General features: G+C 34.6%; 1 protein-coding gene across 7 annotated transcripts in view; it reads right to left on the bottom strand.

Annotated features, from left to right (window-relative positions):
• Positions 1–17,481, bottom strand: part of LOC145279635 (uncharacterized) — a 396,470-nt gene that overhangs the window by 13,239 nt on the left and 365,750 nt on the right. For all 7 annotated transcript variants that reach the window (XM_080130859.1, XM_080130858.1, XM_080130861.1 and 4 more), the window contains one exon: positions 11,639–14,014. In XM_080130859.1, the coding sequence (XP_079986985.1) occupies positions 11,639–14,014 (2,376 nt within the window). The remainder of the gene's footprint in view (positions 1–11,638; positions 14,015–17,481) is intronic.

Raw genomic sequence — 17,481 nt, 5'->3', positions numbered from 1 at the left:
TCATTCTCCTTTTTTTACAAGATAATGTAATAATATTTTTATCCTTGCTGCCCCAGATTAATCTCCCTTGGATCGATATCAGAGTTATCTCTCTTGAATTATACCAGCACACATTGACATTATCGTTGTTAGCCATCATTTTTTTAGTAGCAACTACCTATAATCCCAGAAAAATATGACCAACACAAATATAAGTGATATGTGGTTACATATTGTTCATGCATATTCACTAGACCGTCAATGTCTTTTCTCTCTTTAATAATTATGAGATTAATACAGCATAATTATGTTGACACGCCAGTTCTCGCCAGATCACTGAAGTTAAGCAATGATGCCCAGTACCAGATAGGTGACCATTTAGGAATACTAGGCGCTGTATGTGCTCTCCGCTTATCTCGGCATTGTTTCCATTAGTCCTGAATTTTTACTTGTAATTGGAATTAAAACAATACCAACTTAGGAGAGCTGTGATTGAGATTGTGCAACTCTTGCATTAAAAAATTTCACACTTCAGTGTGTATCCATAGTCAGTCAAAACTGAATTGAGCCTTTTATATCAGATTAAGTATTTCCTTACATATTTTTGTATAACTCTTTTGTTTTATGTTGGACTTCAACAAACTTTTCATGGAGAAAAATAAGTATTTCATCGCCTCATTTTCCAAGTTTGTTACCGTAAAAAAATAAAAATAAATAAATAAAAATAAAGGTTTATAATTTTTAGAGTATGTCTGTTTTGAAAGTGAGAAAAGATAAACATTGTTCCTTTAAAAAATCACATTATATTTATTAGTTGAACATTTATTTATTTTATACTGAGAAAAATATTTCATTCCCTACCAACGAGCAATGATTCAAGTCCCACAAACCGGTTGTATAAGCAGGGGGCATTTTAGACTATTATTCCATTATTTCTGTTAAATTAAATCATGTTTGCTTTGCTTTCACCAATATGTTACGTGAAACTTGAACAACTCCTTGACTTGACCCTGGAATTCTTCAAAACTGAAAAGAAAATTGTCATCCAAATCAAAAATACAATTTTGAGAATTCTTAGATTTGTTAACTAGAATTTAAAAAAAAAAAGAAAAAGTGTTTGTAAGTTTAGACTAAATCAACCAAATAAAAGAAACCGTTTATTTCATTGTCAGCGATAAAATTCCATGACAAATGACAATTCAGCTTCTATTCTTCTTTCACATTTATGCTTTCTCTCTAGTAAAGTAGTTAATCTCAATTTTTTCAATCTCTCCTTGTAATTAATCTTAAGTCTTTCACTCTTCTCTGTATGTCTTCCAATCTCAATATTTCACACCATTTTCTACATTGAATGCAACACTTTGTGAGATTTTATTAGATCTTTTGGTTCTTGTCCAGAATTACCCTGTATTAAAAACAAAATTTAAAACAAATCTGTATGATGTATATACCCATGATGAAACGAAAATATCATTTTCAAAAAATTACATAAGTTGATCAAGTAATTTTATTTTTATAAAGAAAATCAATTTTAAGCAATAGCATAAATCCGGCAAGTTTGAATTATTGAATTATCTCCCATTGTTTTTGTTAATTAGATTTTCAAAATAGCAGACAAGATAGGCGCTCTTCTGATACTCATAAAATATTTTTGTATGCGTGTTATCATGAGTAGAACACGTACAAGGATCAGAAGAAAGAAAACTATAGTAGAGAAAGAGTTTACCGTCTTACAAAAATATTTTTTTACAATTCCTCAAAAGTTGATGAGAGGCCATGAAGGTTCGGTACTTAAGTGTATTTTCTTTGATTTTCTTTTTTCTTTTTCATTTTTATCATGGTGAAAAATCTTATACTTTTAGATGACTTAAAATAAAAAAATAAAAATAAAAATTACTGAAAGAAACAAGTTGGCAATTTTACAAGACCAAATCGGCAATGATGATGATGATAGACTGGATAAAAATATGTGCTTGAAGATAAAAAAAACTTGTAATATTTATATTTACATAATTATGTTAATTTCCTTCATTTTGTGACATATATGCATCCAAAGATAACTGAAAAAAAAAATTTGTTTCTCTGAAATTCATTCTTGAATTATAACAGCAGCAAATAACATTTACCGATAAATTTTATGTTATAAAAGTTGTGTGAGAAAATATAATCATTAGACAAGTGTTAATTAATTTTACAAGATAACAGTATTTTTATTCTTGTTGCCTCAGATTAATCTCCCTTGGATTAACATCAGAGTTATCCTCCTTGAATGTGTTCTCCCATTTAAAAGTGAAAACAAATTTGTCTACTCATGTAAAATTGGAATGAGATCTTATCCTATTTCTGGCTGGTCCTTCAAGGCCAGACGTGTCCAACTTGCTAACATTTTTTAATGGTTTTCTCAAACCCTGATGTTACGTCTATCAGACATCTTTTTTAGTAGCAGCTACCAATAATCCCAGAAAAAAAAACAACCAACACAAATGTAAGTGATATTTAATTACATATTGTTCATGCATATTCACTAGACTTTCAATGTATTTTCTCTCTTTAATAATTATGCCTGCAATTTTACCCTGGTATATATCAGATTAATACGGTATAATCATGTTGCACACTGGTTCTCACTAGATTACCAAAGTTAAGCAACGATGAGCCTGGCCAGTATCAATAGCATTATCCTAAGCATGGCAATAAAACATTATGCTTTTAAGATATTTCTCTGCTAAAGGGACAGGATGAACTGAACTTTTTAGACTACCGTGAATAGTTTGAATAATTCAAATCATACAGATAAATGAAAATATTAAGAATATGAAATATAAAAAAATATTCTCAAATGATTACATAATAAATGGCCTTAAAATAGATTGTTTTAGTTTATAGCATAACAGCCTAACTAAATACTCATCAATTTGTACTGTATTTTAGGTTTATCCCTCCACTATACCTGGTCAAAAACTTGGTCAGGATAAAGTTCAGCTATCTTGAGACAAATTTCTTTCAGCTTTCCTTTTGCCTTTTTTCTGTTCTTGTCATACTGTTGCCGTTTGTGGGTAGTACATGTCTATATCAGTTCCAAATTTTCTTAGATCAACGTAACCTTGTAATAATAGTGAATATCGATATTTCAAATGTAATTGAGTTTGGTGAGACCAGAAGTTAACCTCACTTTTGTCTCCCTTACTAATAGTTTTTTGTTTTTTTTGTTGATAACCAGCATTTAAAATTATATAAAGCAGCAGTCTGGTAGATTTTGCACTTACATCGATCCGATCATTAACCCTTGGTTCACAGCGAACTCCAGTGGGAGTACGTTGTTTCAAACACTGTTTTGATTTAGCTGAGGATATTTGTCACTGTTGATAACTGATCCAAGATATTTATAACGTTTGTCTCTTTATTTTTAATATGTATCTTTCTATCTCTCTCTTTCTATTTCTCGTATTTCACCACATCGTAAGATTTATAAATCAGTTGATGTCAGAAAACTGTTGAAGGCAGATCGATGGTCAGTTTCCAGCAGTTTGTAAGTCTGACTCATTGAGGACAGTCACATGCCAGCTCAACCCTCGAGTTCTTAAAATGCTTCTTCAAATGTAAAAATAAAAAAGAAATTTTTATGAAAACATGCATTGTTTGATTATTTTATACAGCATCCAATTCCAGCAACAAAAATCTGACCAGATAATTAATTCTCAGGAGGGAATTAATGACACAGAAAACTCAACACAAGACCAGACAGACATAGTAGATATCATATTAACCTTTTAATCTAAAGGGATGTCTATTTATATCGCTTATTCTCCCAGAGAAACTGGTTGTCATGCCAGGGCATAACAGTTATTCTAGAAATGCCTCCACGGTGTAGAGAAATCTGGCAAGCGATAGTCACACATTCAAAACCACCCATCCTTGGGAAGATCCTAACTATCAACCTGGATCCTCCCTTGCTCATCTTTATTGTTGATCAAATACTCAATCTTCCTGGTGTTCAGTCTCAAGTTAAACTAATCATTCCAGAATCGCATTTGTTGCTGTAGATAGTATTTTCATTCATCGAAACCAGCATGATATCGTCCACATACAGAAGTGTTTAGTGAACAGGTGATTTAAGATCCTTGGTGATGGCACCCTTGACAACACTGAGAAGTTACATGAAAAAAACTTTGTTTCTCTGATGCTTGATGTACATTGGTATGATAAAACCTTTCATATTCCAGCAGCTGATCAGATCTGTCTGAATCATGGTAGAGCATCTTGACTCAGTTCATCATTCTTGTCAGAGATGAAGTACAAAACAGCCTAATTGTTGTTGCAGCAATCAACTGGATTGCACTTTCTCTTCCATGACTGATATATATGATTGCGATTCTAATTATGAATTTTCCTCCCTGTAAGCGTCAATGTGCCAATCATTATACTTCCAAGATATTGCTTGGTATGTTTGTCTTGCCTGTTTCATAGATGCAGCAGCAGGTTAATGTCACCAATTGTGATCTGATGAATAATGCCATGAACAGAGTCTGGAAGTGGTGTATGGTCACAGAGAAATTTTGTATCTTGTCCAGAATTCCCCCTATATTCAAATACAAAAACAAAGAAAAAATCTGCATAATGTACATAGCTGGGATAAAACTAAATCATATTCCAAAAATCATAAATTCATCAAGTAGTTTTATTTTATAAAAATCATTTTTAAGCAATCAATGGGAATTCATAGTCATTACAATATAAACCTTGCAAATTTGAACTGGTTGAGTTATCTCGCTTTGTGTTTTTTTAGAGTGTTTTCAAAGTGGTCAACAAGACAGCCACTCTTAGGTTACTTATAAAATTTGATTCTCTTATTTAAAGATAAAACTACTTGATCAAATTTATTATTTTTGGAATATGATATTTTCGTTTTGTCATGAGTACATACATCATACAAATTTTTCTTTATTTTTTGTTAGGGAGGATTCTTGACCAGAACCTGAATTTCTAGTCGCTTTCTTCTTAAAATATTGCCACCAACATTTCATGGCTATTTCCATACTGATGATCAGATTGACCGTTTTATCATTCATGCTGCAAAACAATATTTTTTATTCAAATGCTTTGAAAAAAATATCTGAAAATATGAAAAACTTGAAAAATAACAATCTTTCCTAAAATTACTGCATCGAGCAATAAATAACCCAAATAAAACAGTTAATGAATTAAGTAAAACAGATTTAAAAAGATTAGAAAGTGCCTTTAAGTTTAGTTTTGGCACTCTCATATTTCGCTTCTCTTATTATGTCCTTTAGTCCTCTCATTCTACGAGTGATGTTTCTGACAAACGGGGAAGAGTTGCTGTTTTCTGAATCAAAAACCATCCATATAATACTTATTATAAGCCTGTTTTTGACCTAGAAATAGTTTTTTTTATTTCCTTACATCAAGTGGCTTCAGGTCTTGTCTGAACCCATAAGAAAAAGCATTAATACTAGAAAAACACTTAGATGAGTGATTACATCTGCCAAGAGATAACAGACCTCTTTAATTCAATCAGCCTCCCCTCAAATACACTCATACTATGAAACCAACCATTATTTAAGTTTCTTGGATTTCTAACAGCCAATAAAAGAAATAATAAACATATAAAAAAACTCCTTTATGCACACACACACACATATATATATATATATATATATATATATATATATATATATATATATATGTTCCAACACTGACAGGGGAGGTAAATATTGCATCTTCAACTAGAAGCCATTAAAATTCAGAATCTCTTCCACCAATCCAGTATTGAACTTCTTATCATTAAACGCATGTACTTATTCTCATGTAACTAAAAAGAAAATGTATTTAATGCAATTTATGATAATGTGATGAAGTTTAAATTTAGGCAAAATTCAAAAATCCTGAAATTTTGCCATCTCAACACAATGCCATTTGTGATATTAATTAATATTTTTTTGTTATTAAAAAATTGTCCAGAATTTCCCCTATATTAAAAACAAAAATAAAGAAAAATCAGTATGATGTATATATCCACAATGAAACAAAAATATCATATTCGAAAAATCACATAAATTGATCAAGTATTTTATTTTTAACTAAGAAAATCATTTTAAAGCGATTAATGGGAATTTGTAAGCATTACAACATAAATCTTGCAATTTTAAAATTATTTTTGAGTTATCTCCCTTGTTTGAGATTTAAAAAAAAAAAATCTCTGATACTCATGAAATTTGATTTTCTTCGTTAAAAATAAAACTACTTAATCAAACAATGTAATTTTTGGAATATGATATTTTCGTTTCATCATAATTATGTACATCATACAGGTTTTTCTTTATTTTTGTTTTTTTTAATATAGGGTGAATTTTGGACAAGAACAAAAAATCTTTTTAAGATTATTAATTATGTACAGGGTGATTATTAAGTGTTAAGAATTTATTGCTGAAATATAATTCTTACAAGAAATAAATATGATAATAAAGTGCATAATGCATTATAGAATTCAATATGGGTTCCAGTATTTACCACTGGCTTCTGAAGCCATGTGGAAATCGCATCAACGATTTCACAAGTAACTATTTTCCTTTTACAATGAGTCCTCACTTATTAAGACTAAAAATGACTTTAGAATAAGGGTCTTATTAAGACGGCAAAATTCACAGTTGAATGATAAAGAATACACTGAGAGAATTGAAAATATCCGCGTTTCATCCATTCGAAACGAGCTTGTCCAGGAAACAGCAATTTTTTCCTCTTTATACAGACATGGCTCATGGAATGTGAAATCTAATTCTTGCTTTGCTCTTATTTTGCCGTTTAGTCCTAATAAAATAAAAAATAACAAATAATATTACATAACTAAATTAGAGCATTTAATACAAATATATATCAAAAAAGGTTCTTTTTATTATTTGGATTTTTCAGACTACTGGTGCATATCCAGAACTCCCTTATATTAAAAAAAAACAAAAATAAAGAAAAATTTGCATAATATACCTACTTGTGACAAAATGAAAATATCATATTCCAAAAATCACGTAAATTGATCAAGTAGCTTTATTTTTAAATCAAGTAGTTTTATTTTTAGCTACAAAAAAAAAAAAAATTCTTCGTTTCTTTTTCTCTCTTAGTTTCCCCTCTCTGTCCTGCTCTAAGTAAATCTGACGACCTAGTCCACAAATTCCAAAATTTCATCATGACAAGTTTCAAGAAAAAATACACGATTAAACCCGGTTCTCCAACTTCCAACGTAGACCCCTACTACCATGTCTTCTTCTCCAACATCAGGGGTCTACGTTCTAACCTTCCAGAGGTTGAAACCCAATTACAGGAGGCTAAACCAGACCTTTTATTTTTAAGTGAAACTGGCATTGGACAGGCTATTTCCTTAGAAGAGTTTGCAATTACAGGATACTCTAACTTAACTTCTAAATCTGACCCCCAAGATCGCCATGGGCATGGAATATGTGCCTATATTAAAGATAGCTTTCCATGTGGGAGGGACATCTCCAGGGAAGATCCTAACTTACCTTATATGTGCTTCCGGGTTGCTTTAGCTCACACTACTGCATTTATATTTACTCTCTATCGCCCCCACAACAGCGGAGTTACTATCTTTCAAAGCATATCTGAGAAAATTGACCAAGTCCTATCTGCTTATCCTTCAGCTAACATTCACGTATGTGGAGACTTCAATGTTCACAACGTCGAATGGTTGACCCACTCAAACAAGACCGATGATGAGGGGAGGTTCTGTCATGATTTCTCCATTGCCTATGACCTCACTCAGATTGTTCAGGAACCCACCCGTGTGCCCGACAATGACGGCCAGTATGCGAGCCTACTAGACCTTTTTCTCACAACTTGCCCTGAACTATGTTCAGTTTCTGTTCTGTCGCCTCTTGGATCTTCCGACCACTCTGTTGTATCAATTAAGATAAAAATGAAATGTAATAAGTCCCCAGACGTACCTCTCCATCGTACAGTATATCGATACACTAAGGCTGACTGGGATAGCTTCCGTACATTTATATCTGATCTACCTCTGCATTCCATGTTTAAAAAGGATGTGTCCTCTATAGTATTAGACCTGACTGAATGCTTAATTGTAGGTATTGACCATTTCATACCCTCTAAAAAGTTTCAGCAAAAACCTAACAGCCAGCCATGGTTCTCTCCAGAATGTGCCATTGCACACAGAAATCACTTTTTCCACTGCTTCAAACGTAATAGATGTATGGAAACTAAAGCCGTTTTCAGGACTGCCAGCAACCATTGTAAGAAAGTAAAAAGGAACGCAAGAGAGTTGTATGCTCAATCTGTTAAGTCCAAAGTAGCTGAGCAGCGGCTTGGTTCCCACCAGTTTTGGCAAATAGCAAACAGAATCCTGAACAGAAGCGTGTGCTCCATCCCAACTATTATCAATGGACCTGAGGTAATCTCGTCAGCATCAGACAAAGCCAAACTCTTTGTCAAGAACTTTGCAGCTAATTCTACCCTTTGCAACCAAGGCCGCCAACCCCCAATATTTCCTCCTGTATCAGAAAACACACTATGTGATATACGTATATCTGTACGTGATGTTGCCAAGCTAATCAAAAACCTTGATTCCAGTAAAGCAACTGGCCCTGACGGTATTCCAATCATAGTACTCAAAAAACTTCAACCTGAACTAGCGCCCATACTTACAAAACTGTTTAAACGTTGTCTTAAGGAGAATAGTTTCCCATCACCCTGGAAAATCTCATCAGTATGCCCTGTATTTAAGAATTCAGGTGATTGCTCATCCCCCTCTCAGTACAGGCCAATAAGTCTCTTGTGCGTCATGAGTAAGTTGCTAGAATCTGTGTTAAATACAGAAGTAATCAACCATCTCAACAAAAATAACCTTCTTAGTGACACTCAATATGGTTTCCGTTCTGCTAGATCTACAGAAGATGTGCTTACAGTTATATCGCATAGGATTAACGAATCTCTCGACGGTGGCAATCTTTCTAGGGCAATTGCTCTTGACATATCTAAAGCCTTTGATAGGGTATGGCATAAAGGTTTACTTCATAAGATCACTAGCTATGGTATAGCTGGAAAAGTCTTCTCAATTATTAAATCATTTCTTTCTGATAGGTTCATAAGAGTAGTAGTTGAGGGGCAAAAATCAGAAGCTCACAGTATTAATGCCGGTGTCTCTCAGGGGTCCATCCTGGGCCCAACTCTTTTCCTGATCTACATTAATGATCTTCCAAATCACATCCTTACATCATTTGTAGACATTTATGCTGACGACACTACCATTTATGGTAGCACATCTAAGACAGTAAACGACCAAGTTCTCTCCAATTCTCTCTCCTCTGATCTTGAGCACGTAGTACAATGGGGAAAGGAGTGTCTGGTTACTTTTAATGCATCTAAAACCAAGCTTCTCTCTTTACATCATCAACATTCTAATCCACATTTGGCATCAACTGAAATGAATGGCTCTCGTCTTCAGGAGGCCTCAAGTTTTGACAAGCTTCTGGGCTTGACCATTACTCCTGATCTTAAATGGAACATGTACATCAAATCTGTTGCCAAGGCCGCTGGAAAAATGGTGGGATCTTTCTATCGATCCAGTAAATATCTCACTGCTGATGCTATTCTCTATCTATATAAGAGCCAGGTATGTCCAAGGATGGAATACTGTTGCCACATCTGGGCAGGAGCTGCTAGAAAGGACTTGTCCTGCCTTGATAGAGTTCAAAATAGACTTCGTAGCCTCGTAGGAGATGTCCTTTTCTCCTCCTTGCAACCTCTATCTCACAGAAGAGATGTTGCGAGTTTGTCTCTGATGTATCGTTATTTTCATGGAAAGTGTTCGACTGAGCTTCAGTCTATTGTCTCCCCTCGCCAAACTTTCACAAGAAACACTCGTCTAGCTGTAAACACTATCAATAATTCCCCCCACTCTTTATCTGTGCCTAAACCTAAACGTAGATTCCATGAACAAAGCTTCTTTCTTAGAACTGCACGCCTGTGGAATTGTCTTCCGTTTTCCTGCTTGCCGGCTGACTACAATATGGTTGTGTTCAAGTCTAAAGTAAATAAGTTCTTGATGAGCCGTTCCATATAAGTTATCAAATTTACCAAATTTTCATTACTAATGATTACTATATTGTCCAATTTCTACTGTACACTCTTTAACCCTTATCCTTGAGTGGCCTCTGCGCCTTGATAATGTGGTGATGCCTATGTAAAAAAAAAAAAAAAATAAATAAAAAAACTAAAATTTTATGAGTATCTGAAAAGTAACTGTCACACGTGCCATTTTGAAAAATTTATACTAAAATTATGCTGTAATGCCCACGAATTCCCATTAATCACTTAAAAATGATTTTCTTTATAAAAACAAAACTACTTGATCAATTTATGTGAATTTTAGAATATAATATTTTTATTTTGTCATGAACATGTACATCATATAGATTTTTCTTTATTTTTGCCTTTTTAATGTCCCCATCTCACTAAAAAAAATCTGGAAAATTACTTGTTTAATTAAAAAAAAAAAGAAAAAAAGTGGGGTCTAAAAATGTACTGTGTTAAAAAATACCTAGCTCCACATTGGAATGTAGTGGGTTATTCTGTAACTTATGTGCTGCCTTTAATAAAAGCATTTATCCTAGAAATTTGCTGAGTCATCTGGACATAATCTTGCTTGTTGACAGAAAACAAAAAAATAGATTTGGAGCTTGTCTAGAATTCACCTTAGATTCAAAAACAAAAATAAAATATCTGTATATACCTCTGACGGAACAAAAATAACTATAATAATAAAATTTTATGAGTAAGCAAACAGGGACCATCTCATGTCATCATCTTGAAGAAATAAGGGCAGATAATTCCCCGATAATTCAAACTTGCGAGATCGGCCTTGTTTCTTATTAATCATTTTAAAACAATTTTAGTTTAAAAATAATTTTTTTATAAAAATAAAACTACTTGATCAATTTACATAATTTTTGGAATATGACCTTTTCGTTCTCTCATGAGGACGTACATCATAAATGTTTTTTCTGTACTTTTTGTTTTTAATATAATAGGAATTCTGAACAACCACCACAGATTTATATGAAAAACATAAGGGAATATTTTTCTATTGTACTGCACATTGACTTCATTTTTGGGTCAAAATGACCCCAAAATGACGAGGCACAATACCTATTCTGTGACGTGTGATGTGTCCTTGCTGTATAAAACACGTAAAAAGATTTGGTAAACTATCAGGTAGCCGCCATTTTAAACCTAAGGGATGTAACTCTTTGTATTAAACACAGAATTACTTCTCTTTGATTGTAAAAAAATAAAAACAAAATGGAAATAAAAAAAACGCTATAGTTTGAAATAAGAAAAGCAAAACAATATGCAATGTTGGATAGGTATAGCAAGTAAAAGAATAACTCACGACACATGAAAGGTGGATGATATTCATAGGATGTTGTGTAGATAACCCTGACCATTGAAAGAAACTCCTCATATATTTTTACCTGTGTAGGTCGGTTGATAAATCTTAACAATAACCTGTTTTTTTTCAAGTCCGACAACCCTCTTGGCAATTTAAGCTTGTCTTTTGTTTTTAATACTGTTACATATTATACTTGTGGATTCCGTTGAGTGAAGAACTTACCGTTTCGAAGGATGTCTCCCAGGAGAATTTTCTACATCCATTTGCCGTGCTAACATTCACACTGGAAGGGGTTGACCATTGGCTAAAAGCTTCAAAAGGATCTGTCCGTGTACCATTAGGCGGTAAAACACTTGGGGACACAAATGGATCAGCCTGTGTCTGATCAATTTCCTGTTTTGTTTCCATGGGGTTAACAAAGGGGTCAGTTAATACATTGTCTAGTTGCAGATTTGTACTGCGAGGGATCACAAAGGGATTTTCAGCCTGATCGGTTTCAGACTTGGGGGTCGTTAATGAAGGAAGAATGAAGGGATCATCAGAAGGGTTGTTGTTGTTGTTAAGCTGCGGTTTAGTTTGCGAGGGAATAATAAAAGGGTCTTCAGGGAGAGCGGAGGTGGAACGCAACTTAGCAAGAGCAGGTAAAGTAAACGGGTCATTATCAATCTTATCTGTCTTTTGTTTGAGGGGAGCAGGAACCACAAAGGAGTCGTCATCATGAACAGGATTGCTACCTGAACTGGAGTTTGAGGAAATAGTTGTGAATGGATCTGGTGGGGGAGATTCGGCAAAATCTGAGCTTGTCTTACTCGAGTTTGGAGCAAAAGGGTCAGATTTTATAGTGAATGCAGGGAAAGCATCCGCAAAGTCTACAGTTATGCTTTTTGGTGAGGGAGACACTGTATCATTGGTCAACGTGGGACTTTGAATTGTTTTGACTACAAATGGATTGTTGTCTGGCCAAGAACTTATTCTGCTCACTTGCGTTGCTGTAGAAGTTGTAGCGAAGAAGTCCCGACCACTGGATAAACTTCGATTGCTACTGGGTGAATAAGAGTTCCCATTTTCTGTAAATATCGACCATGGATGTGGAGAATTATTGTTCGTGACATTGTTGTTATCTAGACTGAGACCGGGAGATACAGACGAGGCGTGGAATGCACTGTCAAATTTGGTACTCTCAGCCCATGCGAAAGAAGAGTGGCTCAGATTAGAAATATCTGAGGCCGGTGAGGAAGGTGAGAAAACGGAACTGCCAGCAAGGCCACTGTCTGCCTGTGTCATGCCATCCTGAGAGACGGTCGATGGCACGGGCGAATTGGACTTGCCCATACTCTGCAGGCTCGAGCTGGAAGACAAATTCCGACGTGGCTTTGTTGGGGGAGGCTTTGGCAGTTTTAAAATTTCTGACGGTCGGGGTCTGGGAGGAGGGACTGGTGCCTGTGAGGCCAAACTGAGAAATGTTTCTGATGGCAATGGTGGAGGGGGAACAGCAGGAGCTGGCAAGTTAAAGTCTTCGTCGTCATCAGACAGGGCAGTTGATTTTTGGTCAGGGGCAGAGGAAGAAGAAGAAAGTGGGCTAGATTCGGGATTGGGACTGGGAGCCATCACAACAGATGGTGGCAGTGGAGGTGGAGGGTGGGTTGGAGCTGGATAATTGAATTCAATCTCAGATGGCTCAGGTGTAGTAACAGCATAAGTCACCTCAGTCGAGTGGTTTCCGCTGAAACTGAAAATGCCTGATGATCGAGAAGAGCGTTTCCCAGAATTTTCTGGACAAAAAGCAGGGTCTGCTGGTGGTAACAAGGGAGATCTGGAGGGTTCCGGAAGCCGTTTTGGATCGCAAAGCAGTTCATCAGATGGACCAGCAGAAGGAATCGAAGCATCACTTGCCTGGTAAAATGGACTCGCATTAAAGACATCATTTGGTAAAGGCGATGGAGTACCCACTGTTCCTGCGGACATAACTGCATTTTGTTGTTGTTTCCTCTCTTTTTCTTTTTCCTCTCTGAGTTCGTTTATTTTCTTAACAGGAGGTTCCAAGCGGGGAAAAAGTTCTGCAGGTTTTTTATATGGCTGTTTACTTCCAAAACTGCACAGATCGTCAAACAGATTTGGATTTTGTGAGAGACCAGTACCAGCTGTGGTAGGTGGTGCAGTCACAACTTCTTCTGAAACTGCAGCACCAGGAGAAATATTTATGGCGGCAGTGGCAGCAGTAATACTCGGTGGGTTGGGTAGAGCCTGTTCTTGAAATACATTTCCAAATGTTTGTTGTTGTTGCTGTGTGATGCCAGAACTGAAGCCACTCGGACTGAGGCTGCTGAAAGTGTTGTCAGCAGAAAAGGCATCAAACTTGCTTGGGCTACTGCCATAGCTGCTACCCGAGGGGGAGTCTGAGAGAAATGTTGGAGGCGTCCCTCCCTGTGGAGAAAATCCTGGGAAGGGCGACTGCATCGACGGTTGTACAACAAATGGTTGAGAGACAGGCATCGGTACCGTCATCATGGAAGATTGTGTTGCTGTAGTCGAAGTGAAAAGATTGTCACCAAAAGGATCAGTTACTATTGGAAGGGCACAGCTTGGACCCGCAGGCACCTGCAATGAAGAATAAAGTATTACATTTTAAGAGTTATTTTGTTTGAGATGGGTATACATTTGCTCATGATACAATGCTCTATAATAGGCATGAGGGAAAAACAAATGTACACATATCTAAGGCAATGGCAGAAACTTAGAAAACAACTCTCAGTCTGTAGTGGAATAGGACTGTAAATGGATGGTAACATTTAATGTTGCTAAAACTAAGCTTCTTTCTCCGAACAATTACAAGGAACCTTCTCAACTAGTGATATCCATGACAAATAACACCCTATCTGAGAGCTCATCCTTAAAACTCCTCAGTTTAACATTCATAGGCAAGATGAATCAGAAAAAATACATTGAGAACATTGCAATGAAAGTGGGCTCCCTCTATCATGCTAGAAAATAACTCACACCTGAGAGCATTCTGTATCCCTACAAAGCCACCATTCGCCCTGCATGGAGTATTGCTACCACATCTGGGCTGGTGAATCTACCATTAGTCTTTCCCTCTATGACAGGGTCCAAAAAAGTGACTTCAACCGAATAGATCCTGCACTAGCAATGAAGCTCCAATCTCTGTCCCATCACTGCAATCTTGCATCCCTATGCCTGTTTTACAAATACTTTAATAGAATGTGCTCTGATGAACTCATTGCACTTGTGTCCTTCCAACAAACTTGTCTAGCAATAAAACCCCCACCTCTTCACTATTAAGGTATCTAGATGCTGGAAAGCTTTCTACTCTAATAGCTTTTTTGATCAGATTGCTAAACTTTGGAATTCTCTCCTTGCTTCCTGTTTGCCTGACTGTATGTGATAAAACTTCTCAAATGTATTTTTGATGTTAGGCTGTATAATAATATTAACTTTGGTCAAAATCGCACTGTTCCTTCTTTAATCAGATTTTTTTCCCCATTATTGATACTTATCGGAGACATTCTAATAAAAACCTATCTAAGAACACTCCCAGGCACATAAAGTAAATTTGTGTGAAATTAAAAAAAAAAAATCACGCAATACATAAAAAAATAAATGAACAAATAAAGATATCTGACGTCATTATATTATGAGTAAGAAACCTGGTCAAAAATGTCATAGTTGTGTAGCCCTAACTAGCTTATAATAGACAATATGTATTTATTTGAATATTAAACCCTGTATTAATAGGAAAATTCTTAACGATTTAAGTTGATATGAAAATTAATGCTATGATAGCATCCCCATAAAAGTAAGATGGTCGCTCCTAAATATGAAAATGCAGAAAATCAGTTTTGTACAGAAAACCTCATAGATATAACTTCAGTTAACGTACAATAGATAATAATCATTAGTTCAAATAGAATAACATTCTTTTTATATAAAATCTTTCTGTAGATTAAAACCAGTTAGAAATATATAATTTAAACCCATATGAAAATTAAAAAAATATAAATAGCTTTTACCCTTAAAACAAAGATGGCAACCTAAATAAACAGGCAATGTGAATTTTTCTATACGCTTTATTTCCAACATTACATGGTCATGCTTATTTCTTTCTAATAAAAGTTTCTGGATTGTTTTTTGATGAGTATATGTAAGGAAAAATTCAATAATGACATAAAAATATTGATTGTTTTGTGTAAACAAAACAGGTCTGTAAAATGTACCAAAGTTTTGATATGTTGAATAAACTAATTGTTTAGATAAATAAAACCTAATATTGTTATTCATTTATATATGCTCTGTTATTAAATTCAACAAGCATAGAGCTTCTAAACAAAAAGGATTGGTATACATGAGTGAAATTGCAAAAGCAGATTTCCCCAAAAGACATTCACTAGCTGGATGCCCAGCATTACCTGGTCATACAATATGCTTAAACATGATATTTTAATTTATGCAGATTGCGTATGTATTATTATAGAATCAATCCTCTATTGAATATGATATATTACGAGGAATACTTTGCCTGGTGGACTAATTCGCATAAAAATTAGAAAATAAAATAAATAATAATGATAAATGTAGTTCATCAAATTCCATCTGAGTTTGTTTACAATATCACATCAGATGATATTTGGGCTTGACGATGAATGCCTGAAAACTCACTTCTGATTAATGTTTAGTTTGAAACATTAATCAGAAGTGAGTTTTCAGCAAACAAAGAAATGATTTTAAATGGTACCTCTTCTTTTATCGTAAATTGGTCTCTTTAATAAGAAAAACATCAAAATAAAATGATGTACACCCAGGCTTGAACATTGGATCATTCGATTCGTAGTCAAATGCGCTACCACTGAGCTATATTTCTGGATGTCAATTCTGTTTTTTTCTGAGAAGAAATTATTTGTTGAAATATTATCTCCCTTGCCGGTGCAACCTAAAATATTTCCCTGTAAAAATTAATTTTTTATTTATAAGAAAGAAAGACTATTCTTAGGATCGGATTTTTTCGATTTTCGATAGTTATTGGGCGAATCTCTGTACAAAACTTATCTAAGAACACTGCCAGACATAAATTACCTTTGTGTGAAATTTGCAAAAGATAAATTTACCATTTCAGAACCTATGAGGAAGGAACTTACACATGCACACAAAATGACTTTTATATAATAATAGAGATATGTATGTATAAACGAAGCGGCCATAAAGTGCATCATATTTTTGGATTTTTAAAAGAAAAACTTGAATAAAAGATGTGATCATTGAAATTTAGCACACACAATATATATATATATATATATATATATATATATATATATATATATATATATATATTTGCCAGGTAGTTTTTGAAATCATTTTTCATGAGTTTGGTAATTTCCTATGATTATTGAAGTGATGAAGATCTTCCTAAGATTCCAACTTCTTTTCATGTCGTACATTAGTATTTAGTGATCTTCTCTCTCTCAGGTCTGTTTATGCCAACATCATTAGAAACACTGACTTCAACTAAGGTTGCTACTCTCTCCTCCTTGTCCCATATCACTATGTACGGTTTAACAACTCCATTTTTTAAGTATGTAGCTATAGCAAGGTATTGCATCATATGTGATGTAAAGTCCTGATAGAGCTGGATTCTTAAAATCAGTGTGTTGCAATTAGAAGTAAAGTTTGTAGCACAATGGTAGACCAGTTCTTTGATCTCAGAGGATTTTCCGAGCAATGGTTGATTGCATAGGCAGCTGGAATCTTGTTGGATAGTTGACATGTAGCAGTAGTTTGATCTCTCCTCTTCTTTCTTGTTGCTGTCATCTTTGTTTTAATAACAGTAGTTGTAAAAGTTATGATGTGCCTTAAATAAGTTTACAGATTCTTTTGTACAGGCATTAAAATTGTTGTAGACTCTTGAAAATTCAGTGTGTTATTGCTATACATCTTATGAAATAACTGACCAATTTTTATGATTTTAGATTCAAATGAACAGCAACAGCAGGAATTGGAATACACCCTACTAAAGCCTGATTGTCACAAACGGTGAATTTCAAAAATGTAATCTG

This window comes from Euprymna scolopes, chromosome 7 (genome assembly GCF_053919585.1).
Source record: "Euprymna scolopes isolate OS-2025 chromosome 7, ASM5391958v1, whole genome shotgun sequence".
In the NCBI taxonomy this organism is placed as follows: Eukaryota; Metazoa; Mollusca; class Cephalopoda; order Sepiida; family Sepiolidae; genus Euprymna; species Euprymna scolopes.
This window is presented reverse-complemented; position numbering and strand designations above follow the sequence as displayed.